This window comes from Pteropus alecto, unplaced genomic scaffold, assembly GCF_000325575.1.
Source record: "Pteropus alecto unplaced genomic scaffold, ASM32557v1 scaffold101, whole genome shotgun sequence".
Lineage (NCBI taxonomy): Eukaryota > Metazoa > Chordata > Mammalia > Chiroptera > Pteropodidae > Pteropus > Pteropus alecto.
This window is the reverse complement of record NW_006432945.1, coordinates 6,271,628-6,298,037: the sequence shown is the minus strand read 5'-3', so window position 1 is coordinate 6,298,037 and position 26,410 is coordinate 6,271,628. Positions and strand designations below refer to the sequence as shown.

The following is a 26,410-nucleotide window of genomic DNA, read 5'->3' as shown; positions in this document are numbered from 1 at the left end:
CCAAGTAAAGACATGGGTTCAAAGAAGAAAGTGAGTCATAATTGTGGCACATGTCACCAATACAGCTAGTAATGAGTGCCAAGAGCTGGCCATTGGGTTTAGCAAGTGAAACTTCAGAATGGCAGGTAATATTGCCCCTACGCTCGCCATTTCCTTTGATAATTTTGGTGGTCTTTGGTGCCACATTACCCAGAGAGCCAATCTTGCTGTCAAGATTCTTTCAGTCTTTAGAATGATTTGTTCTTTATTTGTACATTGCAGAGCAGCAGTACACTAGTTGTTTAATGAACTTCGAAATCTACATTTTCCTGGGTTCTTATGACTGTAAAATGTTGTAATTCTGTGAAATATGGGCTTTTGTTTAAACATTTGTACATTTTAAATTATGTTATACAAAAGCTAGACAGATGACTCGGACTGCAAGATGGAAATTTAAATTGCCTTTAAATAAGAGTGCTCCTTTGGGAGCCAAGCTATGCAAGTTTATGTATTTTGTGTAATATGATATAAAGTTAAGTAATTCTAAGCCCTATGATTTTTCTTTATTTAAGCCAGAGGATTCTGGCACCTATACCTGTGTTGCAAACAATGCTGCAGGTGAAGACTCACGCACTGTCAGCCTGACTGTACATGTTCTCCCCACTTTTACTGAACTTCCTGGAGATGTGTCATTGAATAAAGGAGAGCGACTACGATTAAGCTGTAAAGCCACTGGTATTCCATTGCCCAAGTTGACATGGACCTTCAACAACAATATTATCCCAGGTTGGTAATGTTAATTCTTCAGAAGAGAATAAATACACCCATCAAGAACTCCAACCCCATCTCCATTTCCTGTAGCCTTGAGAATTGATTGAAAGTGACATGAAAGTGACATGATTGCTCTAATTTTGTAAAATGTGTACCTTTGCCTAGATTTTAACCCAGTATATATGTTCTTTTTATTCTTTTGATAGAATGAGTTGATCGTAACACCATATGTTGAAACATATAAATAGACTTTTAACCTAAAAACAATCTCTCTCCCCCAGGAGAAGACAATATTGTGTCTTCTAAATATTGTGGCACCTAAACTTATCCCCCCTGGATCTCCTTCATCATTGGTAAATGGATTCAGGTGGCTACTGTTACAGTCCTGAAGATTCACCTAATTTTACAGAGAACTCTGCTTCTCACTGTATGCATTAACCATGTAGATCATTTATGTAGAACATTTCCAGTAAACCTGTGCACTACATGTTAAGGTAGTACCTGGAACCCAGAAGCTGGGAGGACAAGTATCTCCTTATTTGTTAGGCTTTGTCATCAGCATAAAGATATTATAGTAATGAGAACGTCCTATCCCAGAATTGAGTTTGAAATCTTACACTATTAGCATTTAATAAATGTCTTGCTAGAAAAGTAGTGATAAGCTTGAGTTTTTTTCTGTTATAAATATTTATGTTAATGACTAGAATTCATCAACTATATTACCTTAATAATAATGGTATATGTCACTAAGGAAAAATAAAGTCCAAAAAAATTAGTACTGTTTTCTGAAGGTATAGTACTAATTTAGCTACGTAAGTTTTTACAGCTTAATTTTTTACATAATATTCAACAGTATGAAATTGTAAAAGATAATTTGAATGGGGAAAGTATGCAAGATAAACATACCTAACATAATTAGATATTGGTTGATCTAATCATAATCTTATTTAGTATCAGTTGTTTTAGGATTAACATAAGTTTACCTTATGCTAAATTCCAAATTTAACTTATCTCTGTAAGTATTTATATCATGACCATTTATGGAGAAGTTTAAATTATTACAGATTTAACCATGTTGTCATTACCTAGTTGGCATATGTTTCCATGACATCCCCTCTGACCTGCCAAATCAGTTGAATTATAACTGAAAAGGTTTTCATGTTTTTGATGTAAATTATTTGCAAGGAAAAGCAGTGGTGGGATAAATGAAATGGAAAAATCATATTTCTAAACGAAAGATTTTTGAAACCTAGAGAGGCTATGAGCCAGATTTAGGCAGCACTTTGAGATGAAAGGTATAATTTCAATCTAAAATAATTTTAAAAGATGTTTGTTTTCATTCTCTTTTCCTTTTCCTTCTGCCGTATTTCATTCTTCAGACAAGTATCTATAGACGTAGCAAAATCTGTGGAAAAGGCCCTCTTCTCCAAGGTCACGATGAGATCTCTGGTTCAATTGCTGACCAACACATAAATCTAACCTGCACCACACTGAGCTGTGATGATTTTCCTAGGTTACCGAGAGGCATGTGTGTTGTTTCATAACTTGTTTCTCTCAGCCCACTTTGACAGTGTAAATGGACACAGTGAACTTATTATTGAAAGGGTGTCAAAAGAGGATTCGGGCACTTACGTGTGCACTGCAGAGAATAGCGTTGGTTTTGTGAAGGCAATTGGATTTGTTTATGTGAAAGGTAGGTAAAAGTGCTCTATTTTTAATTTATAATGTATTGATAATAAACGGTTTGTATTTTGCTTCCTTATTATGTATGATTAATATACTATAACTTTGATTTATTGATCCATTTCGTCCTGTTTCACAGATGTGCAAATTCATAAGGAATAGAAAATTATGAACATTCAACTCAAAAAAAGTAGGAAGCAGTAAATAAAGAGACCATTTGGCACAAAGTATAATCATCTGCCTATATAATTGAAACTGATGAAATTATCTAGTTGATTAACACGAGCAGTTCATTCTGTAAAATTCATGAGGTTCAAAAGTGGCTTTACCCTCTCCTTCTTCACTAAATAGGTCAAAGTCAAAATCACAAAAAAAAATCACCCAAGATTCCTTTTACTCATATTTGTCTTTTGTTGTTTGCCAGAACCTCCAGTCTTCAAAGGTGATTACCCTGCTAACTGGATTGAACCCCTCGGTGGTAATGCAGTTCTGAACTGCGAGGTAAAGGGAGACCCTGCCCCAACCATCCAGTGGAGCAGAAAGGGGCTGGACATCGAAATTAACCACAGAATCCGTCAACTTGGCAACGGCTCCCTGGCCATTTATGGCACTGTAGTAAGTCACTCTGGAGTTGTCGACATGCACTTTACCTGCCACAATTAATGCCTTTCTATAGGTGTTGTGGATGGGAAAAGTTTCTCTTGCATTCTTACTTCAGTCATAAAGTCTGAATCAATGAGTTCTTATAAAAACAACTGAAACTGTTGGAAAAAGAAGTACGAACGATAAAATAATTTCGCTGCTTTGTTCCCGATCACCGACCCATTATTTAGCATCAGTAGAAAACTTCACATCTGTTTCAGAACAAAGAAATTGAAGAATTGCAAACACAATCACAAATAAATTATAGGGTAGTTTTCACCACTAAGCCAATAGCTATATAGTAGGCTTTCTAAAACCTTCAGTAATTTGGGGAAAAAGTGCTGCTTTAAGTTATTCTAATTTGGGGGGGGTCAAGTGAATGAGATACTTTATCTAAAAACGTCTCAACTAGACTACATATGGGTAAATTGTTAGCCCATTGTTGAATTAATTGAAATAATGATTAAAATATACTGTCTAATCCCCTAGTTAAGTGGACCATTCAGTCTTTATTCTGCTTGCTTTTATCTCACCGTTGGATGCTGTTGAGTGTCTCTTCAGTTTTGAGATGACATCGACCTTTAGCTGCTGTAACTCTACTGTGTCTCAGCCTTCTTCATTGCCCTTCCCCCCTATTCTCGGCACAAATATTCCTGCTTCTTAAGTTCTTGGTTCTTCTTCTAATACCAATGTTAATACTAATGCTAACTTTCTTTCACTACGCAATTTCAGATTCTTAAATATCTATCCCCGGCTCTGAAATTCTTTTAACTCCCATTTACAGTTCCCTACTAGAAATTTCAATGTGAATAGTACATTGGCACCACAATTAAACATCTGAGTCAACATCTGCCTGCCTTCTCCCCCACTCCTCTACTTCCTGCAATTCATTTTCTTTTTATTGACTTAATGTTTATCTTAACGAGGCCAGAATTCTCCTTTTCACCAGACATTTAGTGAAATCTATGACTTTGATTATTCACAAATCTAGACTCATATAGTACTTATTTATACCATATACGTGTAAATTTGTGAATTATGTTCTGTGTTTTATAATTACCAATAAATTAGTTTTTCACTTTCCTTAATTTCAAGCTCTATAGATAGAGACTAAGCTTATTTTTTTTACTAAATAACCCCCATTAGAAAGAACTCAATATTTATTAATTTGTCCTGATTATTTGAATGCTCTTTTAAGATACTGTAAGAATATAATCAGCATTTTTCTTTAGTAAGATAATTTTGGTTAGATAATTATAAAAAAATATTATGTTTGCTTTGGTTACCAAGCAATTATTCCCAGAGAGCAATAAGAGGCTATTTTGAAAAATTTTGGCTGGGAATTTCTTTTTCTTCTTCTTTTTTTTTTTTTTTTTAAAAATATATATTATATAAATATATATTTATGAGGTTAATTATACATAGGTTTTTCTATTTCCATTAAAATGCCTCTCAAACAGGAAATTTCATGTAAACTGGCATCACGGTGACCAAAGTTATTTTCCCGCTCTGTAAGCTCATATTTTTATAAACACTGCTTACTTCCATAGAATGAAGATGCGGGTGACTATACGTGTGTGGCTACCAACGAAGCCGGGGTGGTGGAGCGCAGCATGCGCCTGACTCTGCAGAGTAAGCTGCTTAATTAAACTCTCAGTAAACTCCCGGTTTAAGGAAGGTTTCCTAAGAAAGAATGCTCATTTTCTTTAACTTTATAGCAAGTACATTCATTAATGGTAGCTTTCAGAGGGTGTCTACCATGTTCTGATGATGGTATAACTGTTATCTAGCATGAGACGGATACTGTTTTTGCACAGATATTTTTCTCTATTTCATCTAACACGTGCGGTTCTAGATTTCAGTTGCTTGTTTGTTTGCAGTGTATTCAGTCAAATACTCTTATGATTCACAGTTCATGTAAAGTACTTACAAAGATGCCATTTTATGGCACTGAAAAATATATATTAAAAATAAAGACTAATGTAAATGAACTCAAAAGTGCTCCAGGTCGATTGCTCTCAATCTTCCATGAAATAACGATGTGACCTGGGCAGGATCGTCATATTCATTATGAAGACCTCAGTATAAGCCACCAGAAGACAGAGCTTTTGTAATTAGAAAAACAGGAAAGACTCCAGTGGCCCATTGGATGCTCTCCAGAACCACCTTAGGGGTTGACCTGAGGACAATGACATTGGGTTGAAAATTTAAGCAAACCAACTTATTTCATGAATAAGCTCGGTATTTATCAAGATGAATTTATATATTCTTCATTCACTGAGAAATGCTATAGACTATTTTTACTAATAACAGCTATTTGCCAAACTACCTTTCTGTAAGACTTCAACATTTGAAAAAAAATTTTAAGACTTTAACATTTGATATTTTAAAAATATCTAAGATAGTGTTTTCTCCTCCAGGTTTATTGAGGTATAATTGACAAATAAAATAGTTTATATTTAAAGTGCACAATATGACGATTTGCTATACATATGTATCGTGACATGATCACTACAATCAAGTTAGTTAACACACCCATCACCTTTCACCATCACCATTTGTTTTGGTTTGATTTTTTTGGTGAGAACACTTAAGATCTATGCCCTTAGTATATTTCAAGTATACAGTAGAGTATTAACTATAGTCACCATGCTGTACACTAGATCCTCAGAACTTATTCATCTTATAACTGAAAGTTTGCATCCTTTGACCAACATCTCCTCATTTCTCCCACCCCTCAGCCCCTGGCCACCACCAATCTACTCTTTGTTTCTATGAGTTCAACTTTTTTTTAAAAAAAAGATTCCTCATATAAATGATACCATATACTATTTGTCTCTCTTGTTTATTTCAATTAATATAGTGCCCTCTGGGTCCATCCATGTTGTCTCAAATAACGAGAGTTCCTTTTTTTAGGGCTGAATAATATTCCTGTGTATACACAGACACACATTCACACACACACACACACACACACACACACACACACACACACACCCCTCACATTTTCTTTATCCATTCATCCATCAAGAGAAGCCTAGGTTGTGTCCATGTCTTGCTAAGTCTGTATTTGTCAAACTATAACCTTATGGGATGTAATTAAGAAAAAAGGAGAATTCTAGGGTCAAATAAGTCTGAGAAAAAGTAGATTAAACAAAGTTCATTTATTTGTTAAATATACAATGAGCACCCACTGTACGCCAAGCCCTAATTAGGTGTATCAAGTTTCTTTACTGCAGATCTTTTCAGAAATGTTAATCTACTGATGTAAGTTATAAATCAACAAGAGGAGGATGTAATATGCCACATTTCCCAAATAAATGTTATTTCTGTGAAACGTCCCTCCCCTCTTTGTTGGGTGGATTGTAGGTAGGGCATAACATAATTAATATCTCCTGGAAAAGTGTTACGCTGACCCCACTTAAGCCAGGCTGCATTAGATCAGCTCACTTACACATACTGACAGCAAATTCATATAAGTAAATGAGACGTGTTAAAAAAGCCAAAAATACAATTTGCTTAAAATTAAAATTAAAGCACCAGAAGCAATGTCTTCACTGAGTTAAATGCTAATATTTAACTGATCATTATATGACTACGGGAATTAATTCAGCCTTGAAAGATGTCTATAAGGAATTTTATTGTTGAATTAATTTATGTACAACTGGAAGTGTTCAAATATGATATCTAAATTAAGATTCTAAGTTTTATTTGACAGTTTTTTTACCATAATTATATGAACATGTGAGCTCATTTAGTTATTATGTTGTCATCTACTGTTGAGTGATTAATCTGAGGTATTTACTTTATCCAGCAACAGTTTATTCAATACCTAATGTAATCTGAACACTGGGAGGAAATAAAAGCTCCAGCTCTGAAAGTTCCTAGAGTGAGGTTAATATAAACATCAAGTATGAAGGCAATTGTGTAGGATAATGTGGGCGTTTATATGAATAATGCATTAATGACTCTCACTGAGAGTTTCAAACTTCACATGAAATAATTCCTTTTGTGAAAGAACATGTCAGTAATACCTTCACATAAAATACTAGCATATTGGTATCACAATAAAACACATTTTACTTCTATTTTTGTTTTATGTTCTATTATTCCAGATACATTTCTCTATTCAAAATATGCAGCCACCACCCTGAATTATCTGATATTCATTACCTCTCATTGAGCAAATCATTCCCACCTTTCAATTCAATCCTACTAAAACACTGCTTTCATCCCATCTTCTTTCAAGAATATACAAACTCCCCTTTGCTTACCTATTCAGATGTAAATCTTTCCAATTTTCTTTGAAGTTGTTAACCAAATATATAAAACCTTGTATACTATAGGGCGAATCATCCTTTCAAAGCTAAATCCATCTCCATACTATCTGCTCTCCAGGTAGGCTCCCTTCTCATATATATATATATATATATATGATCTTACCCATTTTTGAAAGCCAGTCAAGCTTCTCATCCCCCATGAAGTCTTTCACATTCTATCTTTCTCAGTCTGTAAACCAGTATAAAGATAAACATTCTGCAGGTTTATATAACTCCTTTTATATTCTTCTCAATGACTTCACTTGAGCAGCTATCATCCACTATAGATACTATTAACCTCTCCCTCCTCTCAAAACTCCTTCTTTTGGTTGCCAGGATACTTTCTTACTGCCTCAGTGATCAGTTTTTAATATCATTTATAGCTTTGTTTTCCATCCATATCTTAAATAATGATGTTGCAATGGTTTTTGTCTGTGTCCCTCTTCCTCTTATTTTAAACTCGTTTCTGAAGCCATCTTACCTACTCATGAAAGACTCACAAATCTATAGTTCTAGCCCATGACTTTAATCTGAGCTCTAAATATGAATATTCTCTTTCTATCTAGACATCCCTACATCAATGTCCCACAGATAACTCAAGCTCAGCAGTTGTAAATAGTTGCAAATCATCATTTCTTACCCTCCCAATAAATCTGTTATTCCTCCTGTGTTCTATTGAATTGTCCAAAATATACTATATTGCCCGTCAAAATCCTGTTGTCATCAATTCCTCTCTTTGCTCCATACCATTCAATGACAAAGTCCTACCATTCCTACTTTTTAAATAATTCTTGAATGTCTTCCTTTTCTTCTCCATTTCAAGTGACATGCTTTTGTTGGATTTATTAAGCTACTGTTGTCTATGTTTCCGTATCACCACACATTTACCTACTCTATACTAAATTTTATTATACATATTCTCTTACTTAATTCTGTAGGTGTATTATAGGACAGCTAAATAATTTGCTACTTCTCTGTCTTATCAGTGGGCCAAGAGCTCCTCGAGACTAGAAGTTATATCTGTTACCTCTGTACCCTCAGCGTCTAACACAATGCCTAGCAAATAGTAGGCTCTCAATATATGTTATTTGAATAAAAGAATGATGAACAGTAATGAAAGAATAAATTAATAATGACTCCATCTCAAAAATGTTGTAAGGGGAAGAAATTAATATTTACTATGTAAAACACAGACAAAACCAGCAATGATAACAATAGTACTAATAATATTGTGTGTCTACCTCATGGAAGAGCTGTGCTTACATCATCTCAGTGGAGTCTAACAAGAATTCTCTGAATTGGCACCATTTTTAAGGATACAGGGCTCAGAGAGGTACTAAGGAGTAGAGGCAGAATTTGAATTCAGAAAACATGACTCCAGAGCCCATGCTCTGGGCTAATCTACTTATGAATTTAAAAATTTTTGACATTTACTGAACAAATCAGAGCTCTGAAAATTTTATCACTGGCAATAACTTTCTTAGTAGTTGAGAGGCTACGGTATTTTAGAAACAAATTAGCCTTTTCTTTTCAAATAACGTTACTGAAAAATATTGATAAAAATGTTGATATAACTCCACAAAAACTAAGAACCACGATGTGCTTTTTTCCGTAGGTCCTCCCATTATCACTCTTGAGCCTGTAGAAACTGTTGTTAATGCTGGCAGCGAAGTCATATTGAATTGTCAGGCAACTGGAGAGCCTCATCCAACCATTACGTGGTCCCGTCAAGGGCACTCGATCCCCTGGGATGACCGAGTTAATGTGTTGCCCAACAACTCATTGTATATTGCTGCTGCTCAGAAAGAAGATACATCTGAATATGAATGTGTTGCTCGCAACTTGATGGGTTCCGTCCTTGTCAGAGTGCCGGTCACAGTCCAGGGTGGGTGTGATCAGAGGGACATTCATATTAAGCATCACATGGGACAACTCAAATCATAAAAGTTGTTAAACATCTTAGTCCGAGTCTCCTTTACCTTCAGGATACTTCTAGATGATGGAGCTAGGCCAAAAATCTCATCAGAATTTACAGACCAAAGGGATTAAAACAATACAGATTAGAGCCGAAAAAGACCAAGTTAATAATTCAAAATCCCAAACGGAATTTTCGATTGAAAAGCGAGTCAAATTTATTCTCAGAAATCGATGCATATATTTTGCTTTAAAGAATGACTTATATCCAAATGGTAAACAGTATATAACTTTCTTGGTCGCTAGCTCCTTCAGCAGCCATATCCGAGGGAGTCAGAATCGGAGCTGAGAAGTTCTAGTTAACAGAAGTTCTTCTCTCATGCTTAGATGTTAATTTTACCATAAAGGAGAACTTCCACAAGCAATTTCTCAGCAGTTATAGATTTAGCTCTAGACCCAGCGCATATCTTAAGTGAAATCCGACTTGCTTTTTTTTTTTTTTTAATTTACTAAAACAGAGACAAAGTACAATGTTTTATTTGCAGTTCATGGTGGATTTTCCCAGTGGTCGGCCTGGAGATCCTGCAGTGTCACTTGTGGAAAAGGCATCCAGAAGAGGAGCCGTCTGTGCAACAACCCTTTTCCAGCCAATGGTGGGAAGCCTTGTCCAGGGTCAGATTCCGAAGTGCGAAGCTGTCAGCATAAGCTGTGTCCAGGTACACCTCTTTATTTGATGGATAGGCGTGTGTTCAATAGATACTCATTTCCATTCCCTAACTATGAATCCTCTCAGTATTAGTCCTTTCAATTGAAATGTATCTGATGGTGTAATGTATCACCTTTGTGTAGTGGATGGCGGCTGGTCAGAGTGGAGCCCTTGGGAAGAATGCACAAGGAGCTGTGGACGTGGCAATCGAACCAGGGCCAGAACTTGCAATAATCCATCAGCTCAGCATGGCGGGCGGCCATGCGAAGGGAGTGCCGTGGGAATAATCATGTGCAACATTAGGCCCTGCCCTGGTGAGAACCCACCGATGAGTAACACTTTCATATTTTAACTCCTGTGGAGGGGTTATAATTACCTTTTCTTCCTCATGGTGAAAAGACGTTACGGCCTCTACCTTGAAATGTATTCATTCTCCATGTTCTTGCTTCTGTCTCATGGATAAATTTGTAGAGGAATGACGTCAATCAGTGTTAAGTAAAATGCCTGACTTAAATGAACATGTTAAAAGGCTCCAAACTGCGGCACATTTTTAATCATGTAGAGAAAACATAAGTAATTACAAAGTCATAAAATTTTAGAGGTAACGAGGACCTTCAGGTGAGAAAAATAAAGCCTAGAGAGATTAAAAAGACTTTCCTAGAAACACACAATTAGTGAGGGCTAAAATAAAAATAGCTACCATTGACTAAACACCTATCATGTGCTAAGGACCATGCTAGGTGCTTTATATACATGTTGTTGACTTTGTGACACAACCCTATAGCACAGGTATTTTAGGATTCTTTCAAATGAAAGTGACAAATCAAACTTAAATAAACTTAAGTAGAAAACTTCTACTTTCATGTATGATTGAATCCAAGGATTTGGCCAATGTTTTTACCAGCATGTTTTCCATCTCTCATCTCTGCTTTCCTCTCTTTGGCTTTGTTCTTCTTTAAACTCTTTCCATGTGGTGGAAAAAATGACTGCTGGCAGCTACTGGCTCATAGGGGCCTTATAATCTAAGGCCTCAGAGGCAAAAAGTTCCTCTCTCTCTCAGAATCCATATCAGCCTGAGAAAGAACCCTGTTTGATTTTATTTAGATTCCATGCCCATCTCTGAACTCCAGTTCAGGAGAACGATACTTTGATAACCAGCTTGCGCTACTTACCCATTTCTGTGCTCAAGGCACTGTTCTAATTGCTAGAATGAGAATGGTAAACAAACAATATCATACAGAAAAAACTCAGAGCTGAAACGATACAACAGCACAGAGAGAGACACCAAGAGAGGGATGTTGACAGACCAAAACGAGAGAGTTATCCACTACCTGGGGTATTGCATCCTATTGTACAGACGAGCAAACTAAAGTTCAGAAAATATATGATAATTAATTCACTGAGGTTACATAGCTAATAAAAAGTGAATCAAGGATTTGAACCCAGGTCAATCTGTTAATTCCCAAGCCTATTTGCTTAGATCCTTGAGAACTTTGAGTAAAATCATTGAGAACTTTGAGTAAAGAATGGCCACACTAACTCATAGGTCACACATATGTCGTGTGTCCTGCACTGTTGCAAGCATCTTTCATCTATAAACTCATTATTCTTCACCCTAATCCTAATGAGGCAGGCTCCTTTATTATCCACATATTGCAGACTATGAACTAGGCACACAGAAGCCCAGTAACTCATCTAGGATTTTAGTTACTAAGGGCAAAGGCTTTATTCAGTCTCAGGGCTCGTGGTCCAGGCTCCCTGCTCCTTAGCACTGTGCTCTATCGCCTTTGCAGAATCAGAACTGCAACGTCGTCGCCTTTGCAGAATCAGAACTGCAACGTCGTGTAACAACGAATTCACCTGTTACACTTTGCATTTTTTTATACATTAATTCCTCCATAATTGTCTTCTTTGGTATTAAATACCATGGTGTTTTAAGCCTTTTCTGGTTTATATTAGCATTCTCCCTTTTTCTTGTTATCATTCCATTAATATAGAAGAAACATTTCAACTTGATCACATTTTATGTCATGAAGTTCAGTTCCGCTTAAGGTTTTCTGTATTGATTAAAAAATAAAAGATTTTCAGCTAAAAACCTCTATTTATATATAATAGAAACTATATCGATAATAAATGAATAAGCATCACCCAGTTGTAATCCTCCAATAAAAAAAATGCATCTGTGCTATAAGAGTTTATATCATAAGGTGTGGGTTTTTGTTAACCAACAGCCTTAAAAATTGAATATATGAAAATAATGGGAACAGCAGAACTTTTTAAATCACATAGTCCAGATATAAGGACTGTGAGCATCAACAACCCAAATCAATAAAGAAGTAGTTTTGAGCAATATCTGCTATAGATTTAAAGGCTTTCTTCTTTCTTTTTAAGTTTACTCAAATACATCTTAGTGCAAATTCTTGTTGGCTAAAATAAATTTGTCTGACTGTGTTTTCCTGTACCTACAAAGTACAAGGATATGTAGTCAACTCGATCAGAGAACAGTTAATGAAAAGAAAATGCAAGAAGAATTTTAAAATATCTTCTAAACAAAGCAGCCAGATGATAATTTCATTACTTAGGTTTCAACTTACTCTTTTGGTGTCTTATAGGTTGTTAAAAGATTATTTAGACACAGATCTTAAGGCCCTATTTTGATCAATATCTTGGTTAAACTGGGTGACCACAAAAACGTACTTTATGAACCCCACATAGAGAAATTACCCTACGAGAACAAGTATCACCTGACACCAATTTATACATAAGAGAAACCATAACGCTGAGCCTCAGCCCATGCCCCTGGTGAGGAACATAAGCCTGTTCAGCCCTGTGCTGAGATTGCGTAATATGTTAGTTACCAAATGGAAGGCCTTAATGTCACTCCTTGGGAGATACTAGTCAGTTTTTTTCCTCCTGTTTCGGAAGCAGGTGAGTGCGTTATTCAGAACTTTTAATTCGTGAACATCATTATGTAATGGAGAAAAAATTTTCAAAGACTTAACTGTGCAAATTACTTTTTCATCAAAATATCCAAGTACATTTTTAAACATAGAACAGGGTCAGGCTTAAAGATGTGCTCTTGTAGCCTGAGGTACAAGTTTTCACTGTGGAAACCGTGGGTGGTCCACACCCCCATCCCGATCCGTCACACAGCCTGGCTCCAAAGCTTCTGGTCCCTTCCACTTTCGCCAGAGCACAGACAAGTACTTACCTAGCATTTAAAAACTCAGATTGTGTTTACATATGGTAGTTTAATTAAATTTTATTTTAATAAAAAAAAGCCCTTTGCATAATTTTAAGCATTTATTTTGGCATTAGGCAGTCTGAGTTTCTTTTTTTTTAATTCCCATGAAAATCTAAACAGAAGGAGAAAGGAAGAACATCATTTATGTTTTCTTTGGTTCAGTTTCAATTAGTTTAGAGTCTGGACTGATTTAACTTATTATTGAGTTAATTTACTTGTATAATTTTGTTTCATTAACAAACATCGTTCTGTGACTTGAAACTCTGTCTCTTGGAATATTTGTAGTTCATGGAACATGGAGCACTTGGCAGCCTTGGGGTGTATGCAGCAAAAGTTGTGGGAAAGGTACCCAGACAAGAACAAGACTGTGCAACAACCCACCACCATCGTTTGATGGATCCTACTGTGATGGAGCAGAAACACAGATGCAAGTGTGCAATGAAAGACACTGTCCAGGTAAGAGAAATACAGTGTCTATACCCTTAATGAACATCTACCTCTTATCTAGGTAGTATGTCAATAAGAATCAATGTCAATAAGAACATCACTCAGCCTAACAATGCCCAGAGTTTCACCTGCTCGTTTTTAAGTAGTAATAGAGCACATATGTTTTTCCTTAATCCAGTTGATGGCAAGTGGGCCACTTGGGCCAGTTGGAGTACCTGTACTGTGTCCTGTGGAGGAGGTGCCAGACAGAGAACAAGGGACTGCTCCGATCCTGTTCCACAGTATGGAGGAGGCAAATGTGAAGGGAGTGATGTCCAGAGTGATTTTTGCAATAGTGACCCTTGTCCAAGTGAGTGTTGGAAATAGTGAGTCAACATTATACTTTCTTAAAGTTCCATTATGGCTTGAAGTCCTTAAAGTTATATATACTGTTGCTTGATTCATCTGCCTTTGGTTTAGGATATCAAAATGTTGTATGGTTGCTGTGATGTCTATATAATACATAGATATCATTGATTTGCTCTGTCCTATTTCATTTGCTCTGTAGGACCAGCTGCAGAGCACAAGGATGAGGGCACTCTTTCATGCTAACTATTAATGATGTTGATAATCCCTTTACGGAGGCAAACAGACTGCTCTTTGCCTTAATTCAGTCGCCAGCTAGATGCTTAGAGACTAGCAGCATCTGAATCCACTGTATCTTGAATGTTATAGCCTTGACTCATTAGGAGCAAAGACTTGGTCTCATTCATATCCTTCAGCTCAAGGAACATGAAAAGACTCAATAAATTTATATTAAATGGAATCGCACAATCACTGGGATGTAAACCCAGTTTCTGCTCAAAACATCAGCTTATGGATCAATGCGTTTCTTTTCAGTGCCCGGGGAGCGTGTTCTCATACTTTTTGGATGAATGTCATTGATAGCACTTGTCCAATGTTTCTGTGTTGCAGCTCATGGTAACTGGAGTCCCTGGAGCGGCTGGGGAACGTGCAGTCGGTCGTGTAATGGAGGGCAGATGCGGCGGTACCGCACGTGTGACAACCCTCGGCCCTCCCATGGAGGAAGAGCTTGTGGGGGGCCAGACTCCCAGATCCAGAGATGCAACACTGACATGTGTCCTGGTGAGCTTTCCAACTCTTGGCAATAGAACGAGTAAAGCATTTTATTTTGTGTTCATTGTGGCAGCCCCCTCATTTCAGATCTTAAAATGAAAGTCACGTGGGCAGGGTCACCCTCACCATAAATTTTAAGACCGATTTGTTACTATTGACCATTTCATCCTTTTTCACAGTGGATGGGAGTTGGGGACACTGGCATAGCTGGGGATTGTGTTCTGCTTCTTGCGGAGGAGGTGAAAAGACTAGAAAACGGCTGTGTGACAATCCAGAGCCATCTAAAGATGGTCGCCCCTGCCCAGGAGACGCCACTCAGGTGTCCAGATGCAATGTGCAAGCATGCCCAGGTAAGCAATGGCGTTAGTCTCGGGCAGAACCATTGCCAGCACATTTACAGCCTTTCTGCAAATTGAAAAAGAGTGTCTCCCTGAGCCCACAAATTACAAAACAGTAACAACTGTGGAAAGAAGGTTTAGGAAAAATGCACTTTTCCCCCTCTAGTTGGTGCAGCTCTACGCTAAAACTCATGCTGGATTTTAGCCTCTGCTTGGCCCCTTCCAGGCTCCCTTGTCAAAGGACATGGTCTTCAGAGCTGTAAATACCAGTCCTAGGCTTGGGGTGGTGAAAAGGCGTGGAAGAGCAGGGAGAGCCAGGCTGAGACTCCAGGCTGAAAAATGAGTGTGGGGCCGAAACGGAATATCTACCAGAAATACACAATTGGAGGCTGTTATTTCGCAGATGGAAATATGGAGGACGATAGTGTGGAACATAAAATAGAGGCCATTTCTGTTCCAGGAAAAAGATTAGGGGGGAGTTCAACTACCATAACTCCTGTCATGCTGCATGGCCAGATATTGTAAGTAATGTAAAAATTCAGAAGGAACAAAGTCGGAATTCTAAAACTCATGGAAAGGGTTTTCTGGAGTTGTAAGAAATGGGGAATAAAAGTAAGGGTACTTGTTTCAGAGGACAGACTTTCTAAGGGCTACAAGAAGACCGAAAATAACAGTCTCACATTATTGAAGTGTTGAGAAACCACTGACTTTCCAAAGCTTTAAGGTTGCTTTACAAATAAAGTGTCCCTGGAAACCAAGAAGGCCCAAAAAAGAAAGGAATCACATGAAAAGATTTATGCATTATTCATGGCAGCTAAGACATGGAAACAACGGAAGTGCCCTTCAGTAGATGATTCGATAAAGATGATGTGGTACCTATATACAATGGAATATAACTCAGCCATGAGAACAGATGAAATGCTGCCATTTGTGACAACGTAGGTGGATCTTGAGATTATCATGCTGAACGAAATAAGTCATACAGAAAAAGTTGAGAACCATATGATTTCACTTATATGTGAGATCTAAAACTGAAAGCAAATGAACAGGACAAACAAACAGAGATTCATGGACATAGACAACAGTTTAGTGGTTACCAGACAGAAGTAGAGGGAGGGTGAAGGTAGGTTAGGGTAAAGGGGGTCAAATCTATGGTTACAGAAGAAAATTTAACTTTGAGGGATGAACGCACAATGCAGTATACATATAATGTATTATTGAATTGTATACTTGAAACCTATATAATTTTATTAACCAATGTCTCTCCAATAAAGTTAATAGAAAAAAGTAAAATAAAACATAAAGAACATAACAGAAAATTTTTAAAAATTATGGGATCTAGACAAGCTAGAAGGGTGTCTATCAGTCAACTGCTCAGCAATTCTTCTCAACATGTCAACTGATTACCAAGGATTTTGAAGCTCTAACATGTAGGCATGGTGACAATTCTAGTTTCAGTTAAGGCATTTTATCATTCAACCTCTGGTGGTACAAGGGACCCAGTGACAGAAGAAAGTCTAAATAGACAATTTGGATTATAGAGTTTAGCAGAAAGTTTCGAGGATTCCAACTAGGTAGCCAGTACTGGGAGACATCTGTAGTACACTAGGACTCAAATTCCTTTGTGAGGCAAGAGAACCAACAACACTAATAATCAAAGGGATGCAAATTAAAATGATGAAATACTGTACTTACTGATTTTTCTGAGATTGAATACAGTCATATTTTTCCCTTTATGTAATACATGATAACATTATCTGAAACACCTAGTGATTGTTTTAAAATATATTCAATTAAAAGGCATCGAATAATGAATATATATGAATTTCAGTATAAGCTGTTTTCCAATATGTTTCTCTCTCTTAACAAAGCATGCAATTCATTTAAGAAACAGTCTTTAACCACCTCTTCTGTGTTAGTAAGCAGTAATTTTGTTGAACAATGGAAAGAACACATAAAATTATTATAGAGATACTTTTTTAAAATTTTTATCATTTTTCAACCTGATTGTGTTGGTATGAATTTTGCAGCACTATTAAAAATACAGTATCCTTCTCGAATTTTTCTCAAGTTAAGCATTTTCCAATATATAATGTGAAGAACTTGATAAGCCCTTGGTCTGGAGCCCATGTTCACAATACCCCTTACATGTGCCACTTTTATGTTGACAGTAACCTATCAGAAGGCTTAAGAGCTGTTTTGTTGGTGAGCCCGCCTTTCCCTCTCTGCTCCCATGAAGGAGGCAGTAGATAAAAGAGCGTGGCTTTTGATGCCAACCACATCTGTGTTCGGATCCTCATCCCAGCAATATAGTGATGGGAAAGTCACTTGATTTCTCTGAACTTTACTTACTCTGCAAACTGTGCCTATTTAAAACTACCTTACAGGATTTTGATAGTATTAAGAGTTAACACACCTTAAGAGCTTACCATAGTGCATGACGTGCTCAATAAGCTCTCATTATTATCATCATTTCATCACCATCAACAAACACACACTTTATTTTGGCTTTGGGACTGGGTACTGATTGTATTCTTTGGATTGTGAAATAATGTTATGATGTGCATAGATTGGAAGGATCCTAGATTTATGTGAGATGATGAGTGTTACATGAGAGTAGAATGTTTTGAAAGCTTATTTATTGCACTCTTAAATTCAGATGTCATATGATCTTTTTAAAAGTTTGAGAGAAGACTTGTAGCATCTTTGAATACTGGCCTTCTTTTCTCCCATGTAATGTTGATGAAGTTATTTCCTTATCCAGGAATGTTTTTCCTTTCCCCAATAGGTGGGCCCCAGCGAGCCAGAGGAAGTGTTATTGGAAATATTAATGATGTTGAATTTGGAATTGCTTTCCTTAACGCCACAGTAACAGATAGTCCTACCTCTGATACTAAGATAATACATGCCAAAATTACCAATGTACCTCGCAGTCTTGGTAAGTCTCTTTGCCTGTAAAAGTTGTTAATAAGCCTATTTTTAAAAACCAATACATATTGTTCTTCATCTTATTATCTCACTTAAAATTTCTAGAGGATGCTACTACTGAAGGATCCATATAATAGTCCTTAAAGACATATGTGATACTAGCATGTATTTTGTTATTTTTCAAGCTTATTTGGGATTCATCCTTATGCATAACATGCTTCAAAGACAATAATAGCAATGAGCTATAAATATTGTGCTTTGTCACCTTATTTGTCCTTTTTTCTTTAGGCTCAGCAATGAGAAAGATAGTTTCCATTTTAAATCCCATTTATTGGACAACAGCAAAGGAAATAGGAGAAGCAGTCAATGGCTTTACCCTCACCAATGCAGTCTTCAAGAGAGAGACCCAAGTGGAATTTGCAACTGGTTAGTGCCAGCTGAACTTAATATTCTGTTACTATAAAAAATATGATAGCTTTAAAAGTTAGTAGTTAAGAAAAATACATTGTATGTTCCCACAGAGAATAATTTCAAAGATTTTGATGTAATCTTATCATAAATACTAAAAAAGCAATTTCATAGTTTCCTGTAAATTTTTGCTAACATGGGTCTCTAAGGGGCCATGTGTTTTCAAACAGCATTGCGATTTTATACCTCCAAACTTTTCTCATATTTTCTCTGTATTTTCTTCTTAAATCCTTAGAAAGGATTTTAAAGGCCAGAGTAGGAAAATGAGTCATTGCTCTTAATTAAAAGGCTTTTGTCTATGAACCTGAGATTCAATTAGAATACCTTATAGAGATTCTTTATCGAAAAGATGGAAATAAAACAAGCAGATGCAAAGGCTTTTTGCTTTATCCTTCGTCTTGATGAATATGTATTAGCTATTCATGGCTCTTTGCAAGTACATACAGGTTTTTATAGACCTTCATTTCAAGCCTCCTCAAAGGTGGTCAGCCTCAGTGGCTGTGATCTTTAAGGAAGAAGCACCGACGGAGGGCACAGCTTTAAACAACCCAGGGTTTCTTCACCACCATGCACTTACTAAGATGCCCCTTTGCTACATCTTGAAACATTGGAAAGAACAAAACCGTGTGACCAGACTCTTGGTTATTTCCAATCTGCCTGGTGAAGCTGTCTGTCCTTTCTCAGAGGCAATCCATGTTTGTGGAACTGCCCTGCTATTGCTTGTGATTTTAAAGTGTGGAATCCTTCACATAATCATATGCTACCTTTTTACTACATAAAAAGAGATTTTAGAACAAAAATCAAAAGCCTAACCTTAATTTGGGGACTAAATGCTGATTTAATTTTCTCATTGTCTATATCTATTCAAGCTTTAAACAAAGCTTTTTTATTTAAGCAAAATAACACAGTTGAACTGGAATGTAAGGTAAATCTACCCTATGCTTACACAAACCGTATAGTTTCTGCTGTTAAAATGAATGTGTTGTAATTCCCAGGAGAAATCTTACGGATGACTCACATTGCTCGGGGCTTGGATTCCGATGGCGCTTTACTGTTAGATATTGTTGTGAGTGGCTATGTCCTACAGCTCCAGTCACCTGCTGAAGTCACCGTAAAGGTAAAATGTCAGGATAACTCGCCTTTGCTGTTTATTGGAATAATGGTAAGAGTAGGAGTCAGAGAATCATAGAGAGAGCGCAGAGAACTTGTATAGTTTGCCTTGTTTACTTTAGGGAGTAAATGTATAAATCACTGAGGTTGCAAATGGCTATCTGGTCTTTGTTTACAATAGCCAAGACGTGGAAACAACCTAAATGTCCATCGATGGATGAATGGATAAAAAAGATGAATGATTGCCATTTGCAATGATATGGATTGATCTTGAGAGTATTATGCTAAGTGAAATAAGTCCGATGCAGAAGGACAAAAACCATATGATTTCACTTACTTATGGAATATAAAATGAAAAGTAACAAATAAACTAATATAAAAAAAAAAAAACCTCATAGATACAACAGAATGGTGGTTACCAGTGGGGAAAGGGGTTGGGGACAGGGTGAAATGGATAATGGGGATCAAATACCAGGAAAGGAAGGAGACTAGATTTTGGATGGGAAGCACACAATAGAGTACACAGATGTCAAATTATAATTTTGTACATCTGAAAGTTATATAATGTTATTAACCAACGTTACCCCAGTAAGTTTAATTTTAAAAAAATCTTCAGGGGCAAGTCTTTGCAAACTCTTAGTGCTTTTATCAGGACCTGTTTATCAGGACCAATCACTGCTATGTTCATTTAAGTTTTTTGTTTAATTTTCTACAAAGAAAATACTAACTCTTGCATAAAGGTTTTTGTGTATCACCCAAAGTTTCTGAAATTAAAGAGTAATATCAATCACCCTTTCACATCTTCTCTTTACTCCTGACCTACAACTTTGAGTCCTTTATTAAACTGTAATTTATGACAGTAAAATTATGAAATTAATGTAGTAATTAAAAGGTTCAAACTTTATTTCCTGAACACTACTGTACAATTACAGTTTTATCTAGAACTATATATATTTTAGCACCCAAGGCTTTTTTTCTCATTCTGCATCTCATCATTCCCCCCTCCCCCCCACCTCAAAATTAAAACCAGGATGAGCCATGCCAGTCCTCAAATCCATATTGTCCTCCTTAGGATTACACGGAAGACTACGTTCAAACAGGCCCTGGGCAGCTATACGCCTACTCAACCCGGCTGTTCACCATCGATGGCATCGGCATCCCGTACACATGGAACCACACCGTTTTCTATGACCAGGCACGGGGAAGAATGCCTTTCTTGGTAGAAACGCTTCACGCATCCTCTGTGGAATCCGACTACAACCAGTTAGAAGAGACATTGGGTTTTAAAATTCACGCTTCAATTTCAAAAGGTAATTTGATTGAAGGAAAGTCCAGATATAGCCAAAAGAGTAAAAGAATTGCATCGGTGCCATTCAAAATAAGAATATTAAGGCATAGAACAAACACGATGACATTAGGTTATTCGTGTATGTTGTCTGTTCTGTGGTAGTTAAGCCCTGTGGTTAAGCCAGTGCAGTAGGGGTTCTGATACATTTGTTTTACTAAGGCGCTTCTTCATATAGCATAGTGGAGTTGTTATTCTATTACAAATGCTCAGAGAGGTTTAAAAGTATATACTCTGTCAGAATGATTTTTTTGGAGGTAATGAAGACCACTTATTCTTGTTCTGAATTTTATATTTTGTCAAAGAAGTTTTTAAATTCCTGAAATGGAACGTCAAGGTGTATCTTAACCTAAACTAGTCCAAAAAAAAGTTTCCCATAGTTTAAAAGCAATGCAGCAGTAATCAGGATTCTAACTGTCATTTTTCGTTCCCAGCGGTTATAATTTTGAACCACTTTTCACTTTCCAAGCAGAGTTCTACAACCCTTGATCTCAGCAGGCTTCCTATGCTCTGTGGGTCTTTGATGTGCGTGTATCTTGAGGTTTCCTTTCCCGCCATACGGATCATCATGACAGTTAGCATTCCATGGGGTTTTGATGGTAGGAAATACTCGCATGTAGTTATATAGTAGACACTGTTTCAATGACTTTAACTTTGAACTTTCAAGTTTCTGAGTACACTTAAAATGACTCATTGGCCTTGTACGTGTATATGTTTTGCTCTGTACTGGCTTTCCTAAAATAGATCCAAGTAGATTTTAAACAGCATCGTTTTGTTCTATCATACACTAAACTCTTATTCTTACCACTTACTCCTAGTTCCCTCCATTGTGGGTAGGACTGTTTTCTTCTTCAGTCAGAACTGCTTCATCACATTTGAGATCATTACAATCTAGGAGTAAGCATTCATATTTTTTAAGATAATCACAGGTTCCCAAACCCTCATAGCCAGTGGAGCCCATAGCCCCACATCTCCACCCACATGTCACCACCAGCACCTCGTTTTACTTTTGTCACCATGACCAGGTCACTCATACGAAAAAGAAAAGAGCCTCTGGAATAAGAATTTTATGTTTTCTCTTCTCCAATAATGCCTGCTTTTCACATCTAACCTGTTTCTACTTTTTCTAGTACTCCATATAATTTTAAAAAAAAATAAAAGATAACTTGGCCCAAGACTTTGGTTAAAAATGAATTTATACCATATGGGACAAGAGGAATTAAGGTGAATTTTGAAAAGTCATGTATAGTTTTTACCCAGTTGCGTGAATCCTCTAAGCTTGAAATGGCTTGAAGGTCTTATGTTACCTGTAAGGTCGGTGTTGGAGATTTGGGTCCCACAATAGAAGAAAGCACACTATAGGACATTTAAAACCTCTTACTGTTCTTATACACTATGCTTGTATAAATTACATCCAATACGTGTGTCCATTTGTTATTGACATTTTTCCCGAGATTTTCAGTTGTATACCTGCAGTTTCTTTTCACATGACCACCAGGGGGCAAGCTTGCATTCTTGGTTGCTTAACCAGAAAGTTCTTTCTCTGCTGTTGAATCTAATCTAGAGTTATGATTACAGTGCAGTTAGAATCACCTAGAGAGTTTGGTGAAAGTTCAGATTTGGTTTAGCCAGACTAAGGTAAGATCTGGGAGTCTGTACTTTTAACGGCCCCTAAATTATTGTCATATATCTGATCTGCACACTGGTATTTGGAAACTACTGATCGAGAGAATTCACACTATAAATCAATATGATTTTTAAAAAAATATATATCTTTAAAATAAAATGGATTTATTTTTTACATATAATTATAAAATATGTTTAATTTTATGAATTGAACAATAAAAATATCAGAAACAACAAAGGAAAAGGTAAATAAATAAAACCACAAATAAATATTTAAAGACTTTTTCATGGGAGAAAAAAACAAAATTGAGAAAGTAAAATATATACCAAGAAAAAATATTTGCAGTGCATATTATGGACAACTATTGTTAACCTTAATATTCATAAGGCTCTTAAAAATCAATAAGAAAAAGTCAAACACCCTAATAGAAAAAAAACATAAAGGCTACGAACAGGAAATGTACAAAGAAAGAAGCAATAATGACAAAATGAATGTGAAAAATTGTTTAATGTCATCAATAAGCAAAGAAAGCACATCGGAACAATGAGGTACCACTTTTCAGTTATCATTCAGAGATTAAAAAATATGAATCACTCAGGATTGAAGAGGGATGGGGAAACGAATGCCCTCATATACTGCCAGTAGGGGTTGTAAATTTGTTTAACATTTCTGGAAAGCAGTATGTATCAGTAGCTTTTCAAATAGTCACATCTTTTTAGTTATCTCATTCTAAAAGTCTACCCATTCAAATCACAGAAATGGTCAATAATTCATGTCCTGGAAGTAAAGGTAAATATGTAAATGATGGCACAGCTACATGAGAAACTCTTAAATGGCCATTAAAATAATTTAAAGGAATATTTAGCTCATTTATTCATTTCAGAACATTAGTTGAGTTCCTACTATATATTCTAGGTTTTGACAATATCCCTATAAACAACCGACAAAGGAGAATGTACATGACATAATAGTAACTGAAAAGTAGTACATGCACAATACAATCCCAACCTGAGTTGTCCATGCCACAGTGACTATAAGGAAACCTTTATACTGGTTAAAAATGCAGATTCCCAGTCTTCTTCCTTGGCAATTTCGACTGGGTAATAGGATCAACGGGTCTGTATTTTTAATAAGCTCTTCAAGAGATTTTATGATCAGTGAAGTTTAGCTGTTAGCCTGTGAAAGATCCTAACTTAAATTTTGAAGTGTATACTTACAAAAGTGATTAAAGGGAAAACATCAAAATGTTGGTAGTAGTTTGTTCCAAGTGACAAGGTTACTTTTCAAAGTTTTTACAATTATCATGTTACTATAACACAAACAAATATTTTGTAGTACCCCCTACTATGTCAAAATGAAAATAACTAATAATTCAAAATAACAGACTTTAATATAAAGAATAAAAAGTTTATAACAAAATATGATGTATTTCAATATGAAAATCTTTAGACATTACTACAGTATAAAGTGAGATATGGCTGAACTTATATATGGAGCCCCGGTATGTTTTTTTTTTTTAAATATCAAGTAATACTTGGTAATGTTCTGAATAAAAAAATGTGTAGTCAACCATCAATTTACATGACAGTAGCTTTCTTAGAAAATTTATTGTATATCTTAATCATACAAAAAATATTTCATATGTGGAAGATGCGTTTTAGCCTTAGATAATTATAAACAGCTCTCTCGCTTCCCATGAAAATCTTTCAGAGCAAGGGACAAATCTTCATCTTGCATCATTATCTTACACATTGCAGGGTTTTAAAATCTGCCCTGGAGTCTGCCCTTCTCACTAAATTTTAATAGGCCTCCCTATCATTATGACAACCAAAGTATCTCCCCAAAATCTTCCCAAATACTACCTAATGGAAGATATCACCCCCATTTAGAACCAAAAATCTAAGGCTACTATCAGATAATAACTTACTGTGTTTATATGACACAGTTTTTCCACAATCGTATCCCCAGCACAGTGCCCTACGCAACGTGCTGGTTAGATTACAGCATGTATGAATAAATGAATAAATATAAAGGAAGCATGAATTATAATCACCACCTGTGTTGTATTCTTGAGTTCAGTGGGTAAAAGCCACCGATTTGTATCTAAATTCTTGTTCCGGCTTACATTAGGTCTTTGACTTCAGGCAACTTACATGACCTCAGCCTCTAAATCCTCGTCTGAAAATTGGTTACGATGAGAGTGAGGTTGTTGTGAGGCTTAAATGAAGTAAAGCACATGGAACTCACAGTACCATGTGACACGTTCAGTGATCGTTTAGCAGTCTGCTTGAGGTGATCCTATTCCATCCATCCTATTCCCATTCCCTCGCAGGTACAAGAAGACTTGGATGCTCTCAGGGTCATTTCTATAGGCAGGATAGAAATGGATCATGAACCCCTGCTTTCTCTTCAAGGTTTTAAGACATTCGGTTACTTAGAAATAGCAAGTAGGACTCTAGTTTTCCAGTCAAAAAAATATTTTCATTGGAGTTGTGTTTCTTTCTCCCTCTAAATATACAAAACAGTTTTGAATAGTTTCATGTCCTCGGTAGAGACCAAGCAATATTATAATCAGAGACTCTCCAGAGTAGAATGAATCTTTAAAATTAACTAATGCCCGGATACCCTCTATGAAGAGCACCTAAAACAATAGTAAAAATAAACACAGTTTCATGCATTTAGAATTGAAAGAAAAATCTAAGATAATTTCTAAGAGATTTAATATGAACTGAATATACGATACGAATTAAATAAAGCTTCACTAACGACCGTCTTTTAAGTAGTGTGAGCGTGTTGTGTATGCACTTTACTTTGGTAACTCGAAAGATTGGTTTCATTTAAGTTTTTGCAGGTCACTAATATTTGAAAAATAATTTGCTAAACTGCTTAGAGTCAAGACTGAGTTACTTTCTAAGGAAAGAGATTCCCTAACTAACCTGTTTATTCTTGTTAATATATGTATTTTTTTTTAACTTAAATCTATTCTATCACAATGTGCCTATTTCCCCTTACTTTCACTGCGTAGGAAAGGAGAACACTTGGTCACACATAGGGGGACATTGACCCCGCTGCTTTATATTGCAAATGGATGAGATCGACAAAAAGAGAGGCTCTCTTTCTTAGCATTTCTGTTTTTCACTGGCATGAGTTATTTTAAGTGCCTTGAAAATAGCGTTTCTACTTCTAGAAACAAACAGTGAGTAATGGCTGGAAGAACAGGATTCTGCCTGTGGTTATGGCTGGCATACACATTGAGCTCGGGTCCTTTTTCATTATCACAGAATAAGTTTATTTAATTTTCTTTTGATTAATGTAAACAACTTAAACCGAAAATCTCTTTCCAATGGCCGCTTGCCAACGATCTGTGGACTATGAGCTTCCCCCTCTTGCATTTGTTGTCCCGCGTGTTCCATCTCTGGCATATCTTCCCGAGGAAGATTGTACTGGAAAGAAACAGGGGCTGACATTCCAACCAGCCAGTGAATTTTGCTTTTCTGTCTATGGTAGGAGATCGCAGTAATCAGTGTCCCTCCGGGTTTGCCTTGGACTCAGTTGGACCCTTTTGTGCTGGTAAGTATAGGAATAAATAATGCATTTTTTACATATTAAAGCGTTAATAATGGATACCATTTAATGGACATCTGTTGCCATTTTGCTAGAAATTTAATCATCACAATGTCCTGTAAATGTCCCTGTTTACAGGTGAGGAAACTGAGATGTAAAGAAGTTAAGTAGAGTGCCTAAGATCACTCAGCTATCACGTAGCAGAGCTG

General features: G+C 36.4%; 1 protein-coding gene across 2 annotated transcripts in view; it reads left to right on the top strand.

Moving 5' to 3' along the window:
- The window catches only part of HMCN1 (hemicentin 1), a 375,430-nt gene that overhangs the window by 325,613 nt on the left and 23,407 nt on the right, over nt 1–26,410 (top strand). For both annotated transcript variants that reach the window (XM_025043935.1, XM_006907734.3), the window contains exons 83-98: nt 552–765; nt 2,309–2,443; nt 2,858–3,048; nt 4,626–4,707; nt 9,010–9,279; nt 9,854–10,024; nt 10,158–10,328; nt 13,544–13,714; nt 13,884–14,054; nt 14,660–14,830; nt 15,001–15,171; nt 17,948–18,097; nt 18,376–18,513; nt 19,551–19,672; nt 20,738–20,975; nt 26,145–26,207. In XM_025043935.1, coding sequence (XP_024899703.1) covers nt 552–765; nt 2,309–2,443; nt 2,858–3,048; nt 4,626–4,707; nt 9,010–9,279; nt 9,854–10,024; nt 10,158–10,328; nt 13,544–13,714; nt 13,884–14,054; nt 14,660–14,830; nt 15,001–15,171; nt 17,948–18,097; nt 18,376–18,513; nt 19,551–19,672; nt 20,738–20,975; nt 26,145–26,207 — 2,629 coding nt within the window. The remainder of the gene's footprint in view (nt 1–551; nt 766–2,308; nt 2,444–2,857; nt 3,049–4,625; nt 4,708–9,009; nt 9,280–9,853; nt 10,025–10,157; nt 10,329–13,543; nt 13,715–13,883; nt 14,055–14,659; nt 14,831–15,000; nt 15,172–17,947; nt 18,098–18,375; nt 18,514–19,550; nt 19,673–20,737; nt 20,976–26,144; nt 26,208–26,410) is intronic.